At 40.2% G+C, this 21379-nt stretch overlaps 1 protein-coding gene and 1 pseudogene across 2 annotated transcripts; one reads left to right on the top strand and one right to left on the bottom strand.

The window, feature by feature from the left end:
* The first annotated feature begins 324 nt into the window (after positions 1 to 324).
* On the top strand, positions 325 to 3138 carry LOC148201638 (uncharacterized). Its single transcript, XM_088109453.1, has 5 exons — positions 325 to 1647; positions 1828 to 2052; positions 2149 to 2343; positions 2575 to 2636; positions 2868 to 3138. The coding sequence occupies exons 1-5, from the start codon at positions 325 to 327 to the stop codon at positions 3136 to 3138; spliced, it is 2076 nt and encodes a 691-aa protein (XP_087965579.1).
* An 11005-nt stretch (positions 3139 to 14143) lies between these two features.
* Positions 14144 to 20562, bottom strand: LOC148201639 (protein LEO1 homolog; annotated as a pseudogene). The gene is made up of 8 exons (XR_015784961.1): positions 20467 to 20562; positions 20128 to 20235; positions 19873 to 20052; positions 19664 to 19795; positions 19445 to 19549; positions 19125 to 19352; positions 18416 to 18576; positions 14144 to 14459 (listed from the first exon to the last, which is right to left on the bottom strand). The product of XR_015784961.1 is annotated as a protein LEO1 homolog (transcript).
* Positions 20563 to 21379: the final 817 nt, after the last annotated feature.

A 21379-nucleotide genomic window follows, 5' to 3' on the forward strand; every position in this document is an offset into this window, starting at 1 on the left:
TACTGTAAAGTGCTGCACATTCAGTTTAAAATGCGTGAGCAGTTGATGTAAATTGCTGAATGTGCTGTTTTCTTTCAGAGCAGCTACTGTAAATCTTAAGACTGCACTATAATTACTGTAAATGTAATTTACTTCTGATCTATGGTAATTATCATTTATTGGGATGTTACATTTATTGGTATCAGAGCAGTTTTGTTCTTTTAAGGACATATAGGGTATGAGTGCACTGTGCTTTTCGTTGTGTGCTTGATATGTGTTTGATGAGTTATTAAATTTTAACTCTTGAACATAGCTAACGTACGTTTTCTCTGATCCAGAAAACGAATGGCTCCTAGACTTCCTCCCCCACCTCAGCCGAATGAATCTGATGCACCAATTAGTGCCCGTGTGTTGGAGGCAGTCATAGACAGACTTCAACAACAAAACACAACTTTGGTTGAGCAGAACGCTGCCTTGATGAGGCAAAACCAGGAAGCAATGCAAAGTATGGAGGCTTCTCGTGTTCACTCAGAAGCAACGCAAAGACAACTAATGGACATCTTGGCAGCTGGTCGAGGCACACCAGGAGCCTCCTCCTCTAATGCTGCACCCCATGCAGAATGGAGTTTGGAGAGTTTCTTACAACACCACCCAGCCAAATTTAATGGGAAAGGACTGCCGGATGAAGCGGATCAGTGGTTGAGGGATATGGAACGGATCTATGATGCAAAAAGATGTCCAGATGACAACCAGTTGGCGTTTACAGAATATTTGTTAACCGGTGAGGCTAGTCACTGGTGGACGAGCATGAAAGCCATAATGAGGGACGCGCAAAATCCCATTAATTGGGAGGTTTTTAGAGCAAAATTTTATGAAGAATATTTCCCGGACAGTGTGCGGTTTGCAAAGGAGGTGGAGTTCCTTCAGTTGGTACAGGGTGGTATGTCTGTCTCAGAATACACCAACAAATTCAAGCATCTGGTCCGTTTTAATACCATGGCAACCAGTGAAGAATGGCAGTGCAGGAAATTTGAAAATGGGCTGAGGAGTGATTTGAAGGTGTTAATATCCTGCTTATGTATCAGATCTTTCCCTGCCATGGTGGAGAGAGCTAAAGTCTTGGAGAAGAACGTTGCTGAGGCTGAGCAACAGAAGAAGCAGCAGTTGAGTAGGGGGCAAGTGGTATCCAGAAACGCTGCGAACGTAAGAAGGTCCCCATACGTTCGTCCAACTCAATCATCAGGTGGATCGCAGGCCTTGGTAACTGTTGGCCAAACTGGACAGCCACGGAGTTTGACTTGCTATCAGTGTGGAGGACCACATTTGAGATGGGCTTGTCCTCAATTGACTGGAGTAAAGCATTGCAACAAATGTGGGAGAAATGGACACTCGGATCAGGAGTGTAATATGGGAGGCCGTGCAGTAATGAGACCTCCAAATGCTGGAAGAGTTCAACAAGGTAGAGGTGGACGTGCTCAAGCAACAGGAAGGGTGTATGCTATTACTGGTGCTGAAGCTGCTCGTTCAGGTACACTCATCACCAGCACTTGCTTACTGTTTGGAAAACCGTGTGATGTGTTGTATGATTCGGGGGCAACTCATTCCTTCATATCGAAGGCATGTGTTGAGAAGTTGGGGCTAGTGGAGAGCGAGTTACAGTTTGATCTGGTGGTGTCAACCCCAGCAGCTGGTGGGATTAAGACATCTACAGTTTGTGTAAGATGTCCTATAGAAGTTGAGGGGCGTAGATATAAGGTCAATCTCATTTGCCTACCCCTTCAAGACTTAGAAGTAATTTTGGGGATGGATTGGTTGGCTACCAATCGGATCCTCATTGACTGTGGGAAGAAGGAATTAGTCTTTCCAGCTGAAGAAGATGAAGAACTGTCAATCACTCTTGGGCAGTTAAAGGAAGACATCATGGAAGGAGCAAGCTGTTTCCTTATCATGACATATGAAGGCAATGAGATGGGGCGTTCATCTGATGTTTATAACAGTGGAGGGAGAACAGTAGTGGATGAGTTTTCAGATGTTTTTCCGGATGAAGTACCTGGTTTACCTCCCATTCGTGAGGTAGAATTCACGATTGACTTGGTGACCACTGCTGCACCCATCTCGGTTCAACCTTACAGAATGGCACCAGCTGAATTAGTGGAACTTAAGAAACAGATTGAGGAATTGATGGACAAGAGGTTCATCCGTCCAAGTGCTTCACCGTGGGGAGCACCTGTATTGTTGGTAAAGAAGAAGGATGGCAGCTCCCGTCTCTGTATTGATTATAGGCAACTTAATAAGCTGACCATCAAGAACAAGTATCCACTGCCGAGGATAGACGATCTGCTGGATCAATTGCATGGTGCTTGCGTATTTTCAAAAATTGATTTACGGTCGGGCTATCATCAAATCAGAGTTAAAGAGGAGGACATTCAGAAGACTGCATTTCGGTCTCGTTATGGCCATTATGAGTATGTGGTGATGCCCTTTGGAGTGACTAACGCACCTGCAATCTTCATGGATTATATGAACAGAATTTTTAGACCGTACCTGGATAAATTTGTTGTGGTGTTTATTGATGACATCCTGATCTATTCCAAGAACGTGGAGGAGCATGAAGACCACTTGAGAATTGTCTTGGGCGTGTTGAGGGAGAAAGAGCTGTATGCCAAGCGTTCAAAGTGTGAATTCTGGATGAAGGAGATCCAATTTTTGGGACACGTTGTGTCTACTAGTGGTATTGCAGTGGATCCAGCCAAGGTGAAGGCAGTGCTGGATTGGGAGAGTCCACGTTCAGTCACGGAGGTTAGGAGTTTTGTGGGACTCGCTGGTTACTATAGGAGGTTCATTGAGGGATTTTCTAAGATAGTAGCCCCTCTGACTTACCTCACCAGGAAGGACCAGCCTTTTGCTTGGACAGATAGATGTGAGGAAAGCTTTCAAGAACTGAAGAAGAAATTAACAAGTGCTCCTGTGTTGGTGATTCCAGACACAGCCAAGCCTTTTGAAGTATATTGTGATGCGTCGTATCAAGGCTTGGGCTGTGTACTGATGCAGGAAAGAAAGGCAGTGGCATACGCTTCCAGGCAGTTGAAAGTCCATGAAAAGAATTACCCCACACACGACTTGGAGCTGGCAGCAGTCGTGTTTGCTTTAAAAATCTAGAGACATTATCTGTATGGTGCAACGTTTCAAGTATTTAGTGATCACAAGAGTCTCAAGTACCTCTTTGATCAAAAGGAGTTGAATATGAGGCAAAGGAGGTGGCTTGAATTCTTGAAGGATTATGAATTCGAATTGTTGTATCATCCTGGGAAAGCAAATGTGGTGGCTGATGCCTTGAGTAGGAAAGCCGTAAGGGTCTCTGCAATGATGGTGAAGGAGCTGAATTTGGTGGAAAGCTTTAGAGATCTAAGATTGCAGTTTGACTTGGGAACGGATGTTATCAGATGCTGTAATCTCAGAATTTCCAGTGATGTATTTGACCAAATCTGGAAGAAGCAACGTGAAGATGAAGAACTGGTGAAGATATTAAGCGCGCTCAGTTTGAGTAAAGACAAGGATTTCAATGCAGGAACAGACGGCATGTTGCGTTACCGGGGAAGGACGTGTGTCCCTAATGATGGCGAGCTGAAGAGAATCATATTAGAGGAAGCACATCACAGCCGTCTTAGCATGCATCCTGGCATGACCAAGATGTATCAAGACCTCCGGAAATCATTTTGGTGGCCTGGTATGAAGAGTGACATTGCACGTTTTGTGTCCTCTTGTTTAACTTGTCAAAGAGCCAAAGCTGAACATCAAAGACCAGGAGGATTACTGCAGCCATTGGAAATTCCAGAATGGAAGTGGGACAGCATCTCTATGGATTTCGTGACTCATCTGCCACGTACAGTCCGAAACCATGATTCAATTTGGGTGATTGTGGATAGATTGACTAAGAGTGCTCACTTCCTGGCTGTTAATTTAAGGATGTCTATGACAAACTTGGCCAAGCTGTACGTTAATGAGATTGTTAGACTGCATGGAGTTCCTTCAAGCATTATATCAGATCGAGACACGAGATTCACATCTCGTTTTTGGCAGTCATTGCAAGGAGAATTGGGAAGCAAACTTCAAATGAGTTCTGCATATCACCCTCAGACGGATGGCCAATCTGAACGAACCATCCAAACTCTTGAAGACTTGTTGAGGACCTGCGTTATAGATCATATGGGAGTATGGGATGAGGTTCTGCCGCTTGTGGAATTCACGTATAATAACAGTTATCAAGCAAGCATAGGAATGGCACCGTTTGAAGCTCTTTATGGAAGAAAGTGTAGAACTCCTTTGTGTTGGTTCCAAGAAGGTGAAACTGCAGTCACTGGACCAGAATTAATCCAGCAAACAACAGAGAAAGTGAAACTGATCCAAGAGCGTTTGAAGACTTCTCAAAGCAGGCAGAAATCATATGTAGATAAGAGAAGAAGACCCTTAGAATTCACTGCTGGAGATCACGTGTTTCTGAGGTTAAATCCAATCACTGGTGTGGGAAGAGTCCTTCGTCCAAAGAAGCTTTCTCCCAAGTACGTTGGACCTTATCAAATTCTGAAGAAGATTGGAGCAGTGGCGTATGAATTGGCTTTACCACCTCAACTGTCCAACCTTCATCCAGTCTTTCATGTCTCTCAACTCCGTAAATATATGGCTGATCAATCACACGTATTGGAGTTAGAAGATATCCAACTTCGGCCAGATAGAACCCTGGAGATGCAGCCTGTTTGTGTGGAAGACAGCCGCACCAGACTTTACAAAGGAAAGGAAATTCGTCTCGTGAAAGTGGTGTGGAATGCAAAGACTGGCGACTCAACATGGGAGGTTGAAGAGGCAGTGAAGGAATTGTACCCTCACCTATTCCCTGGTAAGCTTTAGAATTTTCGAGGACGAAAATTTTTGTAGTTAGGGGGAATGTGAGAACCTGATAAATTAACACACTTAAATCCATCCTCTGATCACTGTTTTAATTCACCTTGCCACGTCAAAATTCCACTCTCTTTCTCTCTGCATGCACTGAATGCCATATGTCATTTTGGAAGCTTCTAAAAGCTGTAGTGGAGACCAGGTGGCAGTGAGTAACTGCTCAACCGTTTGACGAGGGAGAGAAAATAATTTCTCTGAAAACTCTTCTCTTCCTTTCATGCAATCTTCTTCTTCCTCACGAATTCTAATCTTACATCTTCTCTGCATTTTCTCTGCACTCTTCCATCTTCTCTCTAAAATACCTTACTATCAACTCCTCTGATCTAATTTCAAAGACCGTACACGCCTTCACTGCACCGTGAGCGTTATTCTGATCCGAACCAAACTGAGAACTGAACTGATAAGTGGAAGTGGTTGAGTGAATTCTGGATAGGAAGCCGTGAGTGGTCGAGATAAATTCTAAGCAATTGGAAGTGCAGTGTTAGACCAGGTAAGGGAAGCTTTAGTAATTTAATTTAATATATGTTTGATCTGTATGACAGTAATGAATAGTGCTGGATGTCTGAAATGTATGCAATATATGAATTTTTAATATGCGTGAATGAGCAGATTTGAAATGGATGTATATCAGGAATGTGGTGTGAAATTATGCAGTGAATGAGATGTATGATTTGTAATGTGATTGATTTCTGCATAATTTGGAATGATAATGATTTGAACTATATGTTGGTGATGATAGGTTGGAAACTGGAAAATGGAAGATTCTGTATTTATGAGATGATAATATGAATGTTGCAATGTATAAGATTTATGGTGAAGAAGAAAATTCTAAGTTATGAATCGTATAAAAACTGTGCAGTATAGTGTCTGAAAATCTGGAAATCTGATACTCTATGATTGATGATGTACGCTCGTCATCGAACGGTCTTATACCGTTCGGTTTCCCTGGAATATCACTTAGAATAAGGGCTCTTTCATTTGGAAAGGACCTGATCAAGAACGAGCGTTGTTGGTGTTAAGAGTTAGGTGAGCGTTCGGCTTAGCCTAGCGGGTCCAACCATTAAAAATGTAAAGTGAAGTATAGTTAGGACGCTCGGTTTTGTTTACCAGCGTTCGTCATAAGGGGCGCTTAGTATTATACTGAGCGTTCGTCCAAATGAACTCTCAATCTTAGATTGAGCGTTCGTCCCAGTTAGCGTTCGGTCTGATACTGAACGTTCGTTCCCATGCGTGTTCGTTTCCATGCACATTCGTTTCTATGTGCGTTCGTTCTATTTGGTGCTCGGTCATTGACCTGGCGTTCGTCCTGAGCAATGTTTGCTTTTATAATTGAACGCTCGTCTTATTATTGCTTCGTGAGCGAACGTATATGACGTTCGTTCAAATTGTTAATTAACGTTCAGTCTTTGACTGGCAGTGTTGTTTTTCTGAATTCAATTACATTTGATTGTTTATCTAAATATTTCTTATTGGCTTTATCCTTTGGATTCTACCTGGAGTCTTTAGATTTAAGATTCTTCTAAGTATTACTCATCTCTTCTCAGATCAGTTTTCTTCCAATTATTAAGTGTTGTAATGTAGTTAAGTTGATAAATGGTACGTTTCTTTTGTTCAGAAACGTGAATGTTTGAGTACTGTATTATGTTCGTCCCTATTTATTGAGTGATGAACGTTCTTTAAAATAAAGAGAGTGAACACAGAATGAAAATTTGAATAAGAGAAATTGTGAATATATGCGAATGGTATTTGGAATGGATTTATTGGATTGGATTATGAAAGAGCGTTCCAAGGAGGAACGTCTCCATGATGTGAATATGAGAAGTAGTGTAGTATGACCATGGATTAAGCTACTGATGGCTGTTCATCCTGATATTCCATGATTGCTCATCCTCATGTAGAGGAGAGTAGTTCATGCGTGGGAATGGCAGGAGGCCCTAGTCCTTATAGTACTTGGGCTGATAAGGGTTAACCTCGGGTGGCAGCTGTTGAGGGTATCCCAGTTACTACATCACCCGGGTGCAAAGAACGCCTGTAGATACATGGATCATACAGTCCGGACAGTCTTTAATTATGAGAATTGGATGAGTTACTGTTTGAATGGATATGTGTTTAATATTGTATGAATTATATGACTGATTTTATAAGTTAAATTATGTTGATTTTATTGAATTAAATTACCTAAGCTTACCCTTGCAATTTCCTTGTGTTGTCTACTGTTTCTGTATGTCCGTCTTGTCAATGCAATGATCATCCGTTGTGGATGTGAGCAGATGGTGAGGCACCCCTTGAAACTATACTGGAAGAAGAAAATTTGGAGGATGCCAACCTTGTGGAAGTTGAAGTTAAAGCTGAGCAGTAGAGACCCGTTTCTGTATTAGCTTTAGTCACTTTTCAGTGCTGTATTTTTGATAGTTCTGTGTATAGTTTTGCAGCGCTGTTCATACAGTATTAGTAGTATTTAGTCTTTCTGTATAGCATTTTGGGACGTTGACTGTATATTTCTGCAGAACGTTTGTCCAGTAACTGGTTTTGTACCTTTTATGAATTTCTAAATACTGTAAAGTGCTGCACATTCAGTTTAAAATGCGTGAGCAGTTGATGTAAATTGCTGAATGTGCTGTTTTCTTTCAGAGCAGCTACTGTAAATCTTAAGACTGCACTATAATTACTGTAAATGTAATTTTCTTCTGATCTATGGTAATTATCATTTATTGGGATGTTACACCTGTCAACACCCAATTTCGTCCGGATTGACAAATAAATTTAGTTTATTCCATTTTCCCAAAAAAAAGACAACAATAAAAATAAAATAATATATATGTAAAAAGAAGAAAACAAATATTAAAATTAAAAAAAAAAAAAAAAAAAAAAAAAAAAAAACAGAGCGCTCGTCCTTGGAGATGAACCTGGGTATTGAAAGTTGATGTGAACGTTCGTCCAACACTGTTCGTCCGTAGACCTTCGCGATCGTTTGTCCTTTCACTGAGCGACCGTTCGTCCTTTGAATTATTCAACCGTTCGTCCATCCATACCTCTAGGACGTTCGTCAATTCTCAGCATCAACCGTCGGTCATGATTGGTTGAACGTTCGGTCTTTTGTTAGTAAACGTTCGGTCAGTTTTAATTGTTAGTGAACGTTCGGTCTCTATGTTTTGAACGTTCGGCCTTGATTTGATTATTCTTAGCTGAACGTTCGGTTTTGACGTTTGAGCGTTCGGTTGATGTGTTCATTCTCAGTTAACGTTCGGTCATGATGAATTGAGCGTTCGTCCTTGAATCGAACGTTCGTCCTTGAATATAACGTTCGTCCAGGATTCATCCTTTGAGGACGCTCGGTCTTGATGTTTGTTTTTAGTGTACGTTCGTTCTCTATTGAGCGTTCGTTCTCTATTGAGCGTTCGTTCTCTATTGAACATTCGTTCTCTAATGAGCGTTCGTTCGTCCATCACCTCACCTTCCGACCGCTCGTCCTAATGACTCACATTTTTTAACGCTCGTCCAGGTCACTCGGCGCTCGTCCTAATCACTCCATTTTACCGCTCGTCCTAATCACTGCCGTCTTATGCCGCTCGTCCAGGTCTCTCATGCGTTCGTCCTAATCACTCCATTTTACCGCTCGTCCTAATCACTGCCGTCTTATGCCGCTCGTCCAGATTTTCCCATTTCCACAATCTTCCAAAATCTTCGAAGGGTCCACTTTTACCTTCCCCAGTTCTACCTTTCCCCACTTCACCAACCCAATAATTTCTGCAACCCTCCAACCACAGCTACCGACACTCACATTCCACCAATCAGAGTTGCCGACACTCACATTCTTTCTACCAATTTAATGGTTGCAGGCCAACCTCCAGCGGCTCATGAATCTTCACCCCTCTCTTCTCCATCTCCAATACCCGTGCCTCATCAACACTGCCAACACCTCACGGTCATCCTTATCATCCTCATCCTGACACCTTATCCCGCAGCCATTCCTGGGTACTGATACCCTCTCTGCTATGATCTTACTCTTCATTCATCCTTACTCCCTCACCAAATCATCGTTATACCTCTGACCATTTTCCATCATTTTCAATTCTTCATCTCTAACACCCGTGAATTCCCTTCCACCATCTTCATCCTTATACCACCTCCAACAATCTTCATCACATCATCTTCATCTTACTCTGGAATACACCTCACGGCCAACACCTTATACACGGCCAACATCATCATCTTCAAACCTGTCTTCCTCACGGGTCAGCCACCAAAAGCCACCATTTTCCATTTCATCCGTGATCACCTCCAACAGTCCATCATTTTCACCCCTTTCTTCTTCATTTTTAACCCCAACACTTGATCCCAAACCCACTGCCACGACCAACCTTATCCCACGACCATCTTATTTTTCATTCATCATCCATCCTCTGCCGCAACGCTCACACCACCATCACCCAATATTCAATCTTCATCCTTATCACCAAACCCCATCATCATCTTGCCTCCACCGTGACCCAATCACGCCTCACCTTCCTCCTCCATTTTCATCACCCAACTTCAAATTCATCTTCCAATTATCAAAAACCCCAAAACCATTAACTGCAAAACCAAAAAATCCAAGAGCCAAACCAGATATTGAACCTCTATGCTTCCCCTGATTTCCAAACCCCCAAACATTGTCTCGGTAAGCCTCTTTGACAACAGCCGCCACTTGCAAAGGAGAGAGGACGTCGACATGGTGACAGGAGGCAGCCCTGGCAATGACCGGCGATGCTAGTGGATCCCTGGCTAGCGCGGTGGCCAAGCGCGCCCAGGAGGCGATTCACGAAGAGAGTTTCTCTCTCGCGCGCCAAGGAGAGAAGGAGTTGGCCTGGCACCTTGACGGACGACGGCTCCGGCGGCATGCGTCGTTACTGGCGACGCCATAAACGGAGGTTCGCGGCAAGATCGGAAGAGGCGGTGGTGTGGTGTTTGGTTCGCAGAAGCGGTGGCGCGGAGACAGTCACCGGTAGCAGCGGCGGCGAGGATGCAAGGTGGAAGGCGAGTGCGTTCTCCTCTCGCGCACCGTAGTGGCCGTTTGGACGAAGGTTGGGAGGTGGTCGTTGAACGGTGGAGGTGAGCGCCTTTGGCTTCTCTTGCTCAGAGAGAAAGAGACCCTTGGTCTCAGTGGAGGGAAATGGTGTGATGAGAAGAATGGGAGAAACCCCTAAGGGTCTCCTGAGCTGAAGAATGGAAAGGTCTTGGGCCTGTTCGTTTTTTTTTCCTCGACCCAGCTCTCTCTAATAAAAAAAAAAAATAATAAAAATAAAATAAAAACATTTTTCTCCTTCACGCACCCCCCGGTTCTCACCCGCACACCCCCTTTCATTTGGGTTTAAGCCCCTCCGTTTCTGCAAACAAAAATTAAAAGAAGAAGAAGGGAATTGGACCTTACAAACAGATTTCAGGGTGCACCTCCACTTTCGTGTTTACACTCCTAGTATATCCAAAGTTGGAGAAGAAGAGTATTGGCCTAAACAAAGGAGCTTCAATTTCAATTGGCACTCTGGTTTTTATCTCTGTAGCCCTATTCATGTTAGACTTTTTTTTTACTTTATTTTGTTTCTTTATTTAATTATTTGGTTTTTATTGCATGCCCTCCTTGTATAGTTTCCCCACCATTTGTTTTATCTATTGAACTTATTTGTTTCGTTTTACATAAAAAATTACAAAAATAAAAAAAATGAATGAAGAAAAATAAAATACATAAATTCTAAAAAATCAAAAATATGTTTTAAAGGTTTAGGCACATGTGTGATCGCACGCATCGTCCTTGTGCTAAAAACCTTTCCTCTTTTCTCAAATAATAATAAAATGTTTCAAAGGTTTAAGCACATGTGTGATCGCACGCATCGTCCTTGTGCTAAAAACATTTTCTCTCTTTTAAATAAAATTACAAAAATATGTTTTAAAGGTTTAGGCACATGTGATCGCACGCATCGTCCTTGTGCTAAAAACCTTTCCTGTTTGATTCATAAAAATACAAAAAAACATAAAATCATCAAAAACTAAAAACATCGACAATTTCAAACAACAAACAATTTCTCAGCCAGAACTACGTGATCCTTGATTCTCCATCAAAAGTGGAGATACGTAGGAGCAAGGCCAGTCCTTGTCAGGTTCACTTTCCCAAAAATCCAAAGTCATTTTCTCAAACAAATTTTTCAAACAAACTTTTCAGGCAGTTTCCAAAAAGAACTACGGAACCCTGATTTCTCATTCTTAATGAGAATACGTAGGAGCAAGGTCAATCCTTGTCGGGCCCAAAAAACTAAAAAATATATTTTGTTTCTTTAGAATCTTATTTTAGGGGGAAGTTAAACATTTTGAAAACCACATCACATTCGCATATTTAGTTAAAGGTACTGCCCTAGGACAGGCGTTGTAGGGTGCTAATACCTTCCCTACACGTAACCGACTCCCGAACTTAGAATCTCAGTTTCGCAGACCATGCCTTATCATTTTATGGTTTTTCCGTAGTTTTCCAGAATAAACTATGGTGGCGACTCCAAATCTCTTTTTTTCAAAAACGTTTTTATTCTTTTTCCACGGATCGTCGTCCCGTCGCGATCCCGGTTGCGACACCCCCTAGCATCTAAGATGACGCTGTTAAAAGCTTCAGATATGTTATTGACAAGTGTGTCACAAGCAGGTCTTCCTGAAAATCTTGACCTAGACCAAAATCTGCAACAATAGAAACTTAAGTATTTGGAAAAGAAATAAACATCCGGCCCAATATGAAAGAATATGCAAACTTCAAATGTACTTGCCTTAGTGGAATAGATATCAAGTATTTAAAGGCCTCTTCGTTGACGTCCTTCATTTGTCTCATCATTGATTCCCAAGCTTGGAGGTGTGTTTTTGCTACTGCCTTCCATAATAATTGTCTCATATTTATGCCAGGAAATTTCTGCCTAAAATTTGCATAAATGTACCTTACACAAAAACGTTGGTCCACACCAGGTAAAAATTGTTGTATATCTGGATTTGCTTTCACACTCTTCTCTAATTTGTCACTTAACCATTCGAGGTAACTAAACCAATGTTGAATTCTCTACTACATGTATGTGATAATGGTTGAAAAATCGTTATTTTTATATTTAATTTTGCTATCAAAAACATCCTTTATGACTTAGAAACTAACTTGAAATCATGTTTTTGATTAAGTTGTGAGAATAAGAGAGTTGAATAGGTTTTATGCTTGTTTTTCCTTGTTTTGACAGGAATTAAGATAAATTGGATGAAGAAGTTGAAGTAGCAAGGAGCTGGAGTCAAGAAAGGTTTGAAAAGTGGCACATAGAAGAATCGTAGATAGCGCTGAGCGTTAGTTTGGGGCGCTGAGCACCAATCTGGAGGTGAAAGCACTATTTCACGCCTGGACGCCACCGTTGAGCGCCAATCTGGAAGTGCAACCACTGTTTCACGCCTGAGCGCCACCACTGAGCCCCAACTTGGTTTTGAAAGCATTGTTTCACGCTTGGGCGCCACCGCTGAGCGTCATTTGAGTGTCACAGCTACCGCTGAGCGCCATAAGTGGGACGCTGAGCGCCAGTCTCGTGGACTTGGACTTTTTTTGCACTCTATTTAAGGTTTTAAACGACTTAGTGTTAATATCTTTGGATAGAAAGAGGCAAAAATACACTCCTTTCACTCCTTGGAGGCGGATTTTGGATGCGAAAGCTCTGATCTTCAACTTTTAAGGTTTTATCTTTCATTCTTTTCATTATTTTCATATAGTTTCACCATGTCTATGGTGAACTAAAACTCCATTATTTTTGAGGAAACGATATAATCTTTTGAAACTCTCATCATGTATTAAATTTATTCGTATTATAAATGCTTTAATTCATTAATTGTTAGAGTTTTTCCTCTACACCCTATGCATGCTTTGTTTAACTCATTTAATTGCATGATCATTGATTTTCTCACTATGGACACATGTGAGAAAATCTAGAACTGGGAAAATTCTCCCAAAAGCAATATTACCTAGACATAGGGATAGAAGGGTTGGTTGTATTTAAGCTTCTGTGTGAATGTAATGCATGATTAATTGCTAGAGATACAAGACATTGTGAACTAGTAATTAGGAGTAGGCTTTCTTCACCGAAACATCAGGTTTAAGGTAAATTAGAAAGTGACATTAACTTTAATAAAGGAGACGAATTCATAAATACATGATTGTGGATAGGATAAGTCGAAAACCCCAACAACATAATCATTCCATATTTTATATCAATCACCTTTGCATCTTTCAATCCAATTGATCAATACTTGCATTCATATTTATTTTCCGTAATATAAACACAATGATTTTGTTTACAAGTCCTAATTAATCAAGAAATCATATGAATGTCTAGGATGTGAGTATCTAGGAAAACGATACTTAGTCTTACCAATTATTATTACTTGATACGATTCGATACACTTACCGAGGTGTTAACAAGTTTTTGGCGCCGTTGCCGGGGACTCATGGTTTAACTATTCTATTCATGTGAATATTGATTAATTTTGACTTGATTTTTTTATTTTTGTTTTGTTTAAAAGTGTTTTTTAGGGTTTTGTTTTATTGTGTATGTAGGGCATAATTCGGACTAGAAGCAAGAAAACATAGGAACATCTTCTTGAAGGATTGGACGAGAGTAGACGTAGGAGAATTCGAACATCTAGAGAATTATTTCCTTCTCCGGAGACACTTTTACAACCCTCACCACAAAGATCTGACCAGAGTACTAAAGTGATGGCTGGAGAAAATAATGGCAGACGCAGTCTGACGGATTACACCACTGTTGTTGGCCCTCATCACTTTATCAAAATTGTAAGGCCGAGGTAAATGCTACAAACATGGAGGTGAAACCGACGTTGATACAATTGGTAAAGAGCAACCAATTTAATGGACTGTTTCATGAAAGTCCATATGCGCATCTAACTACATTCAACAAGATTTGCAACACTGTAAAGATCAATGGTGTGCCAGATGAAGCTATAAAGCTTAGTTTGTTTGCTTGTTCATTGGGAGGCAATGTTAAGCTATGGTTGAATTCTTTCCGAGAGGATAGCTTTACTTAATGGGAAGTTGTGGCAATGGAGCGTCAACGTGGAGTATAAGAGAGAAAGCACAATGGAATGTTGGAGAAATGAGAAAATGATGAATGTGCTTGGAAGGTGACTAAAGGTAGTTCACTTTAGACTCTCTAGCTTGACTTTCAAGTGACAATTGTGTTTGGATTTTCTTTACAGAAATCATAATTCATCAAAAGTGAGTGATACAATGATGGAGACGGATATTTATAATGACCCGTACTCCAAGAGAAATGAAATGCATATACAATAAAATGTAACAAAATACAAGAGAACAATGAGATAATTTCATGAGACAGTATGGCATCATTTCCTCCCTCTTAAGAAAAGATTTGTCCTCAAATCTTCACAGTTGCCTTATGAAGATGCTCCACAGCTGGAGCAAAGCCATCTTGCAGTGGCCTTATTCCTTTATTCCTTAAGATCTAATAAATCTGCAACACACATGAAATATATGTGCACTTAATATCAATCCAAGATAAAAAATTTCTAAGATAAAAACTTTAGAATAAGGACTTCTTAGAGTTTGTTTTGACATTTGAAGCATGTGTAGAAGTCCAAGGGGAAAATGTAAAGAATTAGAACCTTCCCTTATATGTTTTATGATTTTTAGAGTGGAATTTGCTATCAGTAGCAATTATTCTTTTTCTCTACTTTCCTCTTCCTTCGTTTCTTCTTCTCTTCTCTTTTCCACTTCTCTTCTTTCTCGTCTCTCTTCTTCGCTCTTCTTCTCTTCTTCCTCTTTTCTTTCTTGTTCTCTTCGTTTAGTATCTCTTTCACTTTTCTTATCCCTTAACTCTTGAAGTTTTGCCCCAAATTCTATTTCTCTATGAAAGAAACCATAACCATTTAATCTCTCAAGAAATATTTTTCTATTTTCAATACTATCTCTAGTTAGTTCTAGGTTTCTTTGGATTGAAAGAGACAAACTTTCTTCTCATGCAAGACTTTAATTCATTCCAATTACAAATAAGGGACTTTCTTCCTATCCTAACATGATATTATCTTTCATCCCACCACTCTCTAGCATGTTTATGGAAACTAGAAGTGTAGAGACTAAGAACATATGATTCACTATCTCTAGAATAGAAATAGGTTTCAAATTTACTTCTTCGATGGATGCATGTCATTAACTTCCCTTTCCCAAGCTAGGTATGTTAATGCACCAATATCCTCAATAAAGAATGGAATATCTGCCCTAGCTTGTTTATACAAATCATCCTCAATCTTATCAAATTCATGAAATTAAGTTCTTCTAGTATCATCCAGTTTTCTTTTGATTTCTTTAAAACCAATGGACTGATCAAAATTTCTTTAAAACCAATGGTAGTATTTATAAGAGAAAATGAAATGGAGTCATACGCAGAAGTACAAAAGTAATTGAATCAGAATTTTACAAACATAAGAAGGCAGGAATTAAGATACTGGCAGAAGCAGATTTCTCTCGTGATCAAATAGTTATATTCCAGCTTAACCAGACTTACTTTGCTGTACAAGTAAACAATTAGCACACAATTCAAGTTCAAAACTTATTGCAGCACTTAAAGTTACAACACACTCTCAACAAGAACATTTGGCTTTTAGATGCAGCCACACAAAGCTCACAAAAAATCAGATCTCTCTGGAAGCTTAAAGCACTAATAAAATGGAAAGGTTTGGAAGGAAGATTCTCCCTTGGCAGTACAAAGCTAGAAAGTCTTTCAGACCACCACCACCTAAGATGCTACCAAGCACACAAACCTGCTTTCAAACTCCAGAAACCAAAGTGTAAAAGCTTCTCAACCAAGAATGGCTAGGCTAAGGTCAGAAATCAGAAACCAGAACAGAACAGCCACCAACAATGTAAGCACCAGATAATGAAACTGACAGCACAGCAGAGAAACTGACTCAAGATCAACTCTAGATCAGATTATGAAAGCAACAAAAGCTCATCTATGAACAGCAGATTGGAGTTTACACTTGCACTGAGACAAAACCAGAACATTCAACAATGACAAGCAAGAAACAAAGCTTTTGATCAAAGTAAGCACAACAAATAGAACCTAAGGAATAGAACTAGAAACAGATTAAAAAACACAAGAAAAGCACAGCAAGTTGAATCATAAATGACCAAACAGATTTACAACTGAAATAGAAAATGCTTTGCCAATTGCTATAAAATGTTCACTCCAATCCATATGATCAACCAGAAAAAAGGAGAGAAACATTAAGAGTGAAACTGTGTTGTGAATTGCACTTGCCACTTTGGCTCTTTATGTGGTTCAATCAATACTTCTTTTCTAATTGCTTTTTCTTTTTCAAATCACAAGAACTCATGGTTTTATACTTTCACTTTCTTGCTACAATTCACAACATATAATTTGACTCTATTCCAATTTAACTTCACAAGATATGAGTCATGAACAATTGATTCAACACAGAAAACTACAGAAACTTTGATTTTTTTATAACAACACCAAATTCAAAACGCAAATAACTGTAGAATATGATTAAACTAGAAGCTTAGTAATGAACTAATACCAAGCAGAACAGACACATACTCAAAACATTAACACAGACTTCAAAGAAAAACTAGTTCGGTGTAGCTGGCCAAAAGAGAGACTGATGCTGCTGTAAGCATCTTGCACCCAAGCTCAATTCAACATTTCATAGCTTAACTGGTGTGCATTTACTATCCACAAGCATATTCAACTTTCAGCTCACAGAATTTCAAAAGTGCAATACAATTACATGTAATGGTCAGCATCAAAAACTCAACACAGCGTCAGATAAATGAAATGACATTAAAACTGCTGTTGAAGTCTGCATCAAGCTCATTCAATTAAATGTCACTGCTTATGATGATGGACAGATCTTACTCAAAGCAAAAACTCAATTGAATCACAGTTAAACTCAGATTTAATTGACAATTAAAACAAAGCAACATCACATAGACAAAACAGAAATGGATTTAGAAATTAAAACTCAAACAAAGACTTGCACCGAATTAAAATGATCAAACACTGACTCAAGGCTCAGAACGACTCAACACAATATTGAAACCTAACCGCAGAACAACAAACAGATCAAGAAAAGACTAAGAGCCTGAATCAAAGCAAGACAGCGAAGGAAAAGCGATGAACAATGCGGAAAAATGAACAAAAATAAACGCAAAATAGAAATGCGACTCAGAATCAAATGACAAAAAAATTATGAATCAGACAAGACCAAATCGAAACAACTCAACTCAGAATCAAGAGAAAACAACAGGAAAAAGAAAAAAAAATTGAAGACAGAGAACGCGAGACAACTTACCTCTGAAGTGTGCTCGAACCTGAGCTCTGAATACCAAATGATGGAAGCACCGGAGGAGTTCGGACCGACGGAGGCAGCCGAAGTGCGATCTGGATCCTCGAAGCTTCTCCGACGAGTGACGACGCAGCGGAATGGAGAGGAAACGCGAGGTTGAAGGGAAAAACTGAGGGCGGACATAAAGAACCCTAAGATCTAGGATTTAATCGGTGGAAAACCTAGGGACCAGATGAAAACGCGAATCGAACCGATTAAGCAGTGGAAAAGTGAAATGGAACCGATTAATCGGTTGAAGTTGAAGATTGAACGATGGAAAGTGGTTCAAATGGTGAGAAATGAAGAACGATCGGTGGAAATCGAAGGAAGTGAGTGGGAAACCATAGAAGAAGAAGAAGTAGTGAGATGAACGACGAGAGAATACCTTCGAAGACGCGTATGGAGTGCGGATCTGTGGTTGGAGACGAGGAATTCTCGAGAGCGAGAATGAGATGCTCTGAGATGTGGCTGGATGCGTTATGGATGCACGAGGGAAGAAATGAGAGACGCGGTTTGAAGATGTGGTTGATGCGTTGGAGTGGAGACGTAATGAGAAGCTGACACGTGCACGGGAGGTGGCAGTGGAGCGTTGGTCCATTGTTCCTTATATAGGACATTTTTGTGTAATAGAAACTTCAACACACACAGTAATAATATTTTTACGATTAGATTTTCTCTCTCAAACTTTCACACCTTTTATCAAAAGAAAATATAAAGTCGCAAATTAATTTCACCGTTCTATGAGAAAGTGAGAAGGGAAGGGGCGCCCCGTTTCCATTACCTGCCCTAGGGCAAAAGGTTTGCAAACGGAAAATACAGAGAACAGACTTATATACACTGATCTTTTTTAAAACCATTATCAAGAGATTCAAGTACTATATCAATATATCAGGCTCTGCTTTATGTATACAAGATGAAATATTAAATTTATAGCTATTTAAGGAAAAATATTGAGTCATCTCAGCCTCTAAGCTGCAGTCTTACGCACACCCTTCCGCTGGAAGGGCACTGCATAGATGATCCGTAGTATTGTAATTAAATTCTAGAGACTAAGAATACTAACCGTGAAAATCTGGCATAAGGAAGTTCATTATTCCTCATCACTATCATACACAACTGCCATCCGTCGATGGGAGTTGTTTTCCTTGGAGGAGACTCCTCATCTGATTCAAATCCCTTCCTCTTGGCACTGCCTCTAAACTCCTTACTCTTTTGCTTTGGTTCCTGCAACAAAACATCCAACTAGTTTTAAAACCACGGCATAGCAATCGAATATCCTTATTTCATGAGACATAAAATAAGAATACAACAATTAAGGAACACTAAGAGAAAACAAAAAATAGGGGAATAAGGATAATCAAAACGTTGTTGAAACATGTTGGGTGTTTTGAAAATTTCGTGGGATTTCATCCACAGTTGACAACTGACAATAAGAGAGAAGTCCATAAGGATATAATATCTGACAAACAATGCTTCATCATCTTATGAACTTTCACCCTACCCACTAGATGTACAAGCACACAGAGGACACACGTACTGCAGTCTTATAAACAAAAATATAAATATCTTCACATTACAAACCAGTGCATAAAATGGAAACATTATAAACGAGGAAGATTTAAAAACAACGAAACTGCATGAACTAATCACATGTAATATACCTTCTTATCAACAGTTAAGGAGGGCTGATAAGAAGCAATCTAAAACTAAATATCTACGGACCTACAGCCAAAAATTTAAATATGTATTATTTTTAATAAAATATGCAGTACCTCCTCATCTAACGCATCATTAACTTGTTCTGCCTCTTCATAGTGATCTTCCTCTTCTTCATCGTCCTCATACTCTTCATTCTTGCGTGGAGGAGGCCTCTCATCTTCCTCTTCCTCGGTTTCATACTCAGACTCCTCTCTCTCATCATCCTGGTACCCCACTGGATTTCGAGAGGATTTAGCAGGTGGAAAAAAAGACTTGCGAGGGATGTCTATAGGTCCCTGTGACTAAACTCCAAAAAAATAAAAAAACCCTCATCAATGACAAATGCCAAAACAATCAATATACAAACAAATTTCCATAGACCGAGAAACGATACCTTTTTAGCTTTCATAATTCGTTTCTCTGCTCGGGCTTCCACTTCCAAATCATCCTCAAACCGGCGCTGAGAGCGACGAGAATCATAGTAATCTGCTTCATCCTCCTGAAGGAAAGAACAATGAGTAAATAATGATAACTGTCATAGTTTTATGTACCCAGACATGCTTACAGAAAATTGCAGGAGATGCGTGACCAAAAGAAAAACAGACTTTTATACCTCATCCAATGCATCCTCTAAAAACCCAGGAGAAAGTTGTCACCTCCTATCCACAGCTGGAGTATACTTCCGGCTCACCTTCTCACGCTTTCGGTTAAGAAGCACATTAGCCCGAATATTTTGACTTTCAGCCTACAAAAGATATACAGAAATTAGATGATGGTACCCAAGAGACACTTAGCATGTAATTATTGAATTATTAATTATACCTTCTCTTTTTCCTCTTTTTCCCTCTCAGGATCAATGTCAGTAATGCAGTTTTTAACCTTGTAAACCTTCTTATGCCTTGAGTCAACAAGGTCAGTCAACAGCCTATGAGAATTTGAAGACAAGGAAGATGGCATAAACCTCATTTTCCTCAATAACCTTCCTTGTGATTGAAGGATTCCCTGAAGCATGTAAACACAGACAATTAGGGGAAAATGGTAACTCATCAAGACATTCAAAGGAATAACGAAATTCACCTTTCCGTGTCTAAGGAAAAGATGTGCTTGATCATGCTGTGCATCTTGCAATGATATGTCAAGAAAGGCTGCCATCGGACCATCTCACAAAGCGGGCTTGCTTTCATACTACAGTAATAGAAAATCCATGATACATTTTTTGCAAACAATTACATTCTGCAACCTGATCATGAATGACAAATCATCATAACACTAACCCACCTGGTTTTCTACAAAGTTAAAGGGTAAACATAATAGAACATGGAGCATTTTATTCCTATTTAGTACTAATGAATTTATTGAAGTCAATCCTTGCCCTCACATATCCTTAAAATATTATAAACTTCCTTAACAGATTACCAATCTACTAAGTTCAAAAGAATCATGTCCATTCATGCACATCAAAACTAAATCAGATTCTCTCAACCAAAAGACAGATTTATCGACAGAAGACATAGTAGACTCCTGTTAGGCAGATTTATCGTCCTGATCGTAATGATTCTCCTCCGACCTTTCAGATCCGCTCTCAACGACGTCATCGCGGCGCTTACTCGTGACGCCACGCTGGCAATAACCGTCATCTTTGGCGTCACTATCCGAGTCTCTTCCCTCACTTTCCTCTCTCTCTCCAACTTCCACCTCCTGCTCCCTCTCGCCCTCGCTTTCGCGATCATGTGCTCCGTCTCCGTCGCTCTCGATTTCCACCTCCCCTGGCCCTCCACCTCGTCCTCTCCCTCCTGCTCCCCCATTCCCTCTCCCTCTTCCTGAAAAAACAATACGCCAAAACGTGGAAAAATGGTTAGGGTAGGGATCCAAACGCGTTGCAAGGAAAACGAGTGTGAAATTGGGGGCGTACGGAGGGTTAATTGAGTTGGGGATTCGATTCGTGCTACGAATCGACGTCGAGCTCTTCCTCCTCCTCGGATTGGTCGCCGAAGAGGTTCTGCGTCATCTGGTGGCGCTTCTTCTTACCTCCCATGGCTTACGAGAGAAGAAACCCTAGCACGAATGGTTTTCTATTGAACCGCTTCAACTGGGAACCTGCGTTTGTTTGTTCTTGTGCTGTGCTCGTGAAACGCACCGGATCAGTCGCGTTTGTGGTGTCGATGATTCGATTCCATGCTTATTTAGTGGTAATGGCTGGTCTCATCCCAAATACCAGGAGTGGAGAACTGCACTACTAAAAATTTGCAGTAAATTAAAAATACAAAATGTTTGAATTGAATTGATCCCAGAATTATTATTTTTTTTATTAAACTGAATTGAATTGCTT

The sequence above is a fragment of the Vigna umbellata genome, chromosome 3 (assembly GCF_029865625.1).
Source record: "Vigna umbellata cultivar VRB3 chromosome 3, Vumbellata_1.0, whole genome shotgun sequence".
Taxonomy (NCBI): domain Eukaryota; kingdom Viridiplantae; phylum Streptophyta; class Magnoliopsida; order Fabales; family Fabaceae; genus Vigna; species Vigna umbellata.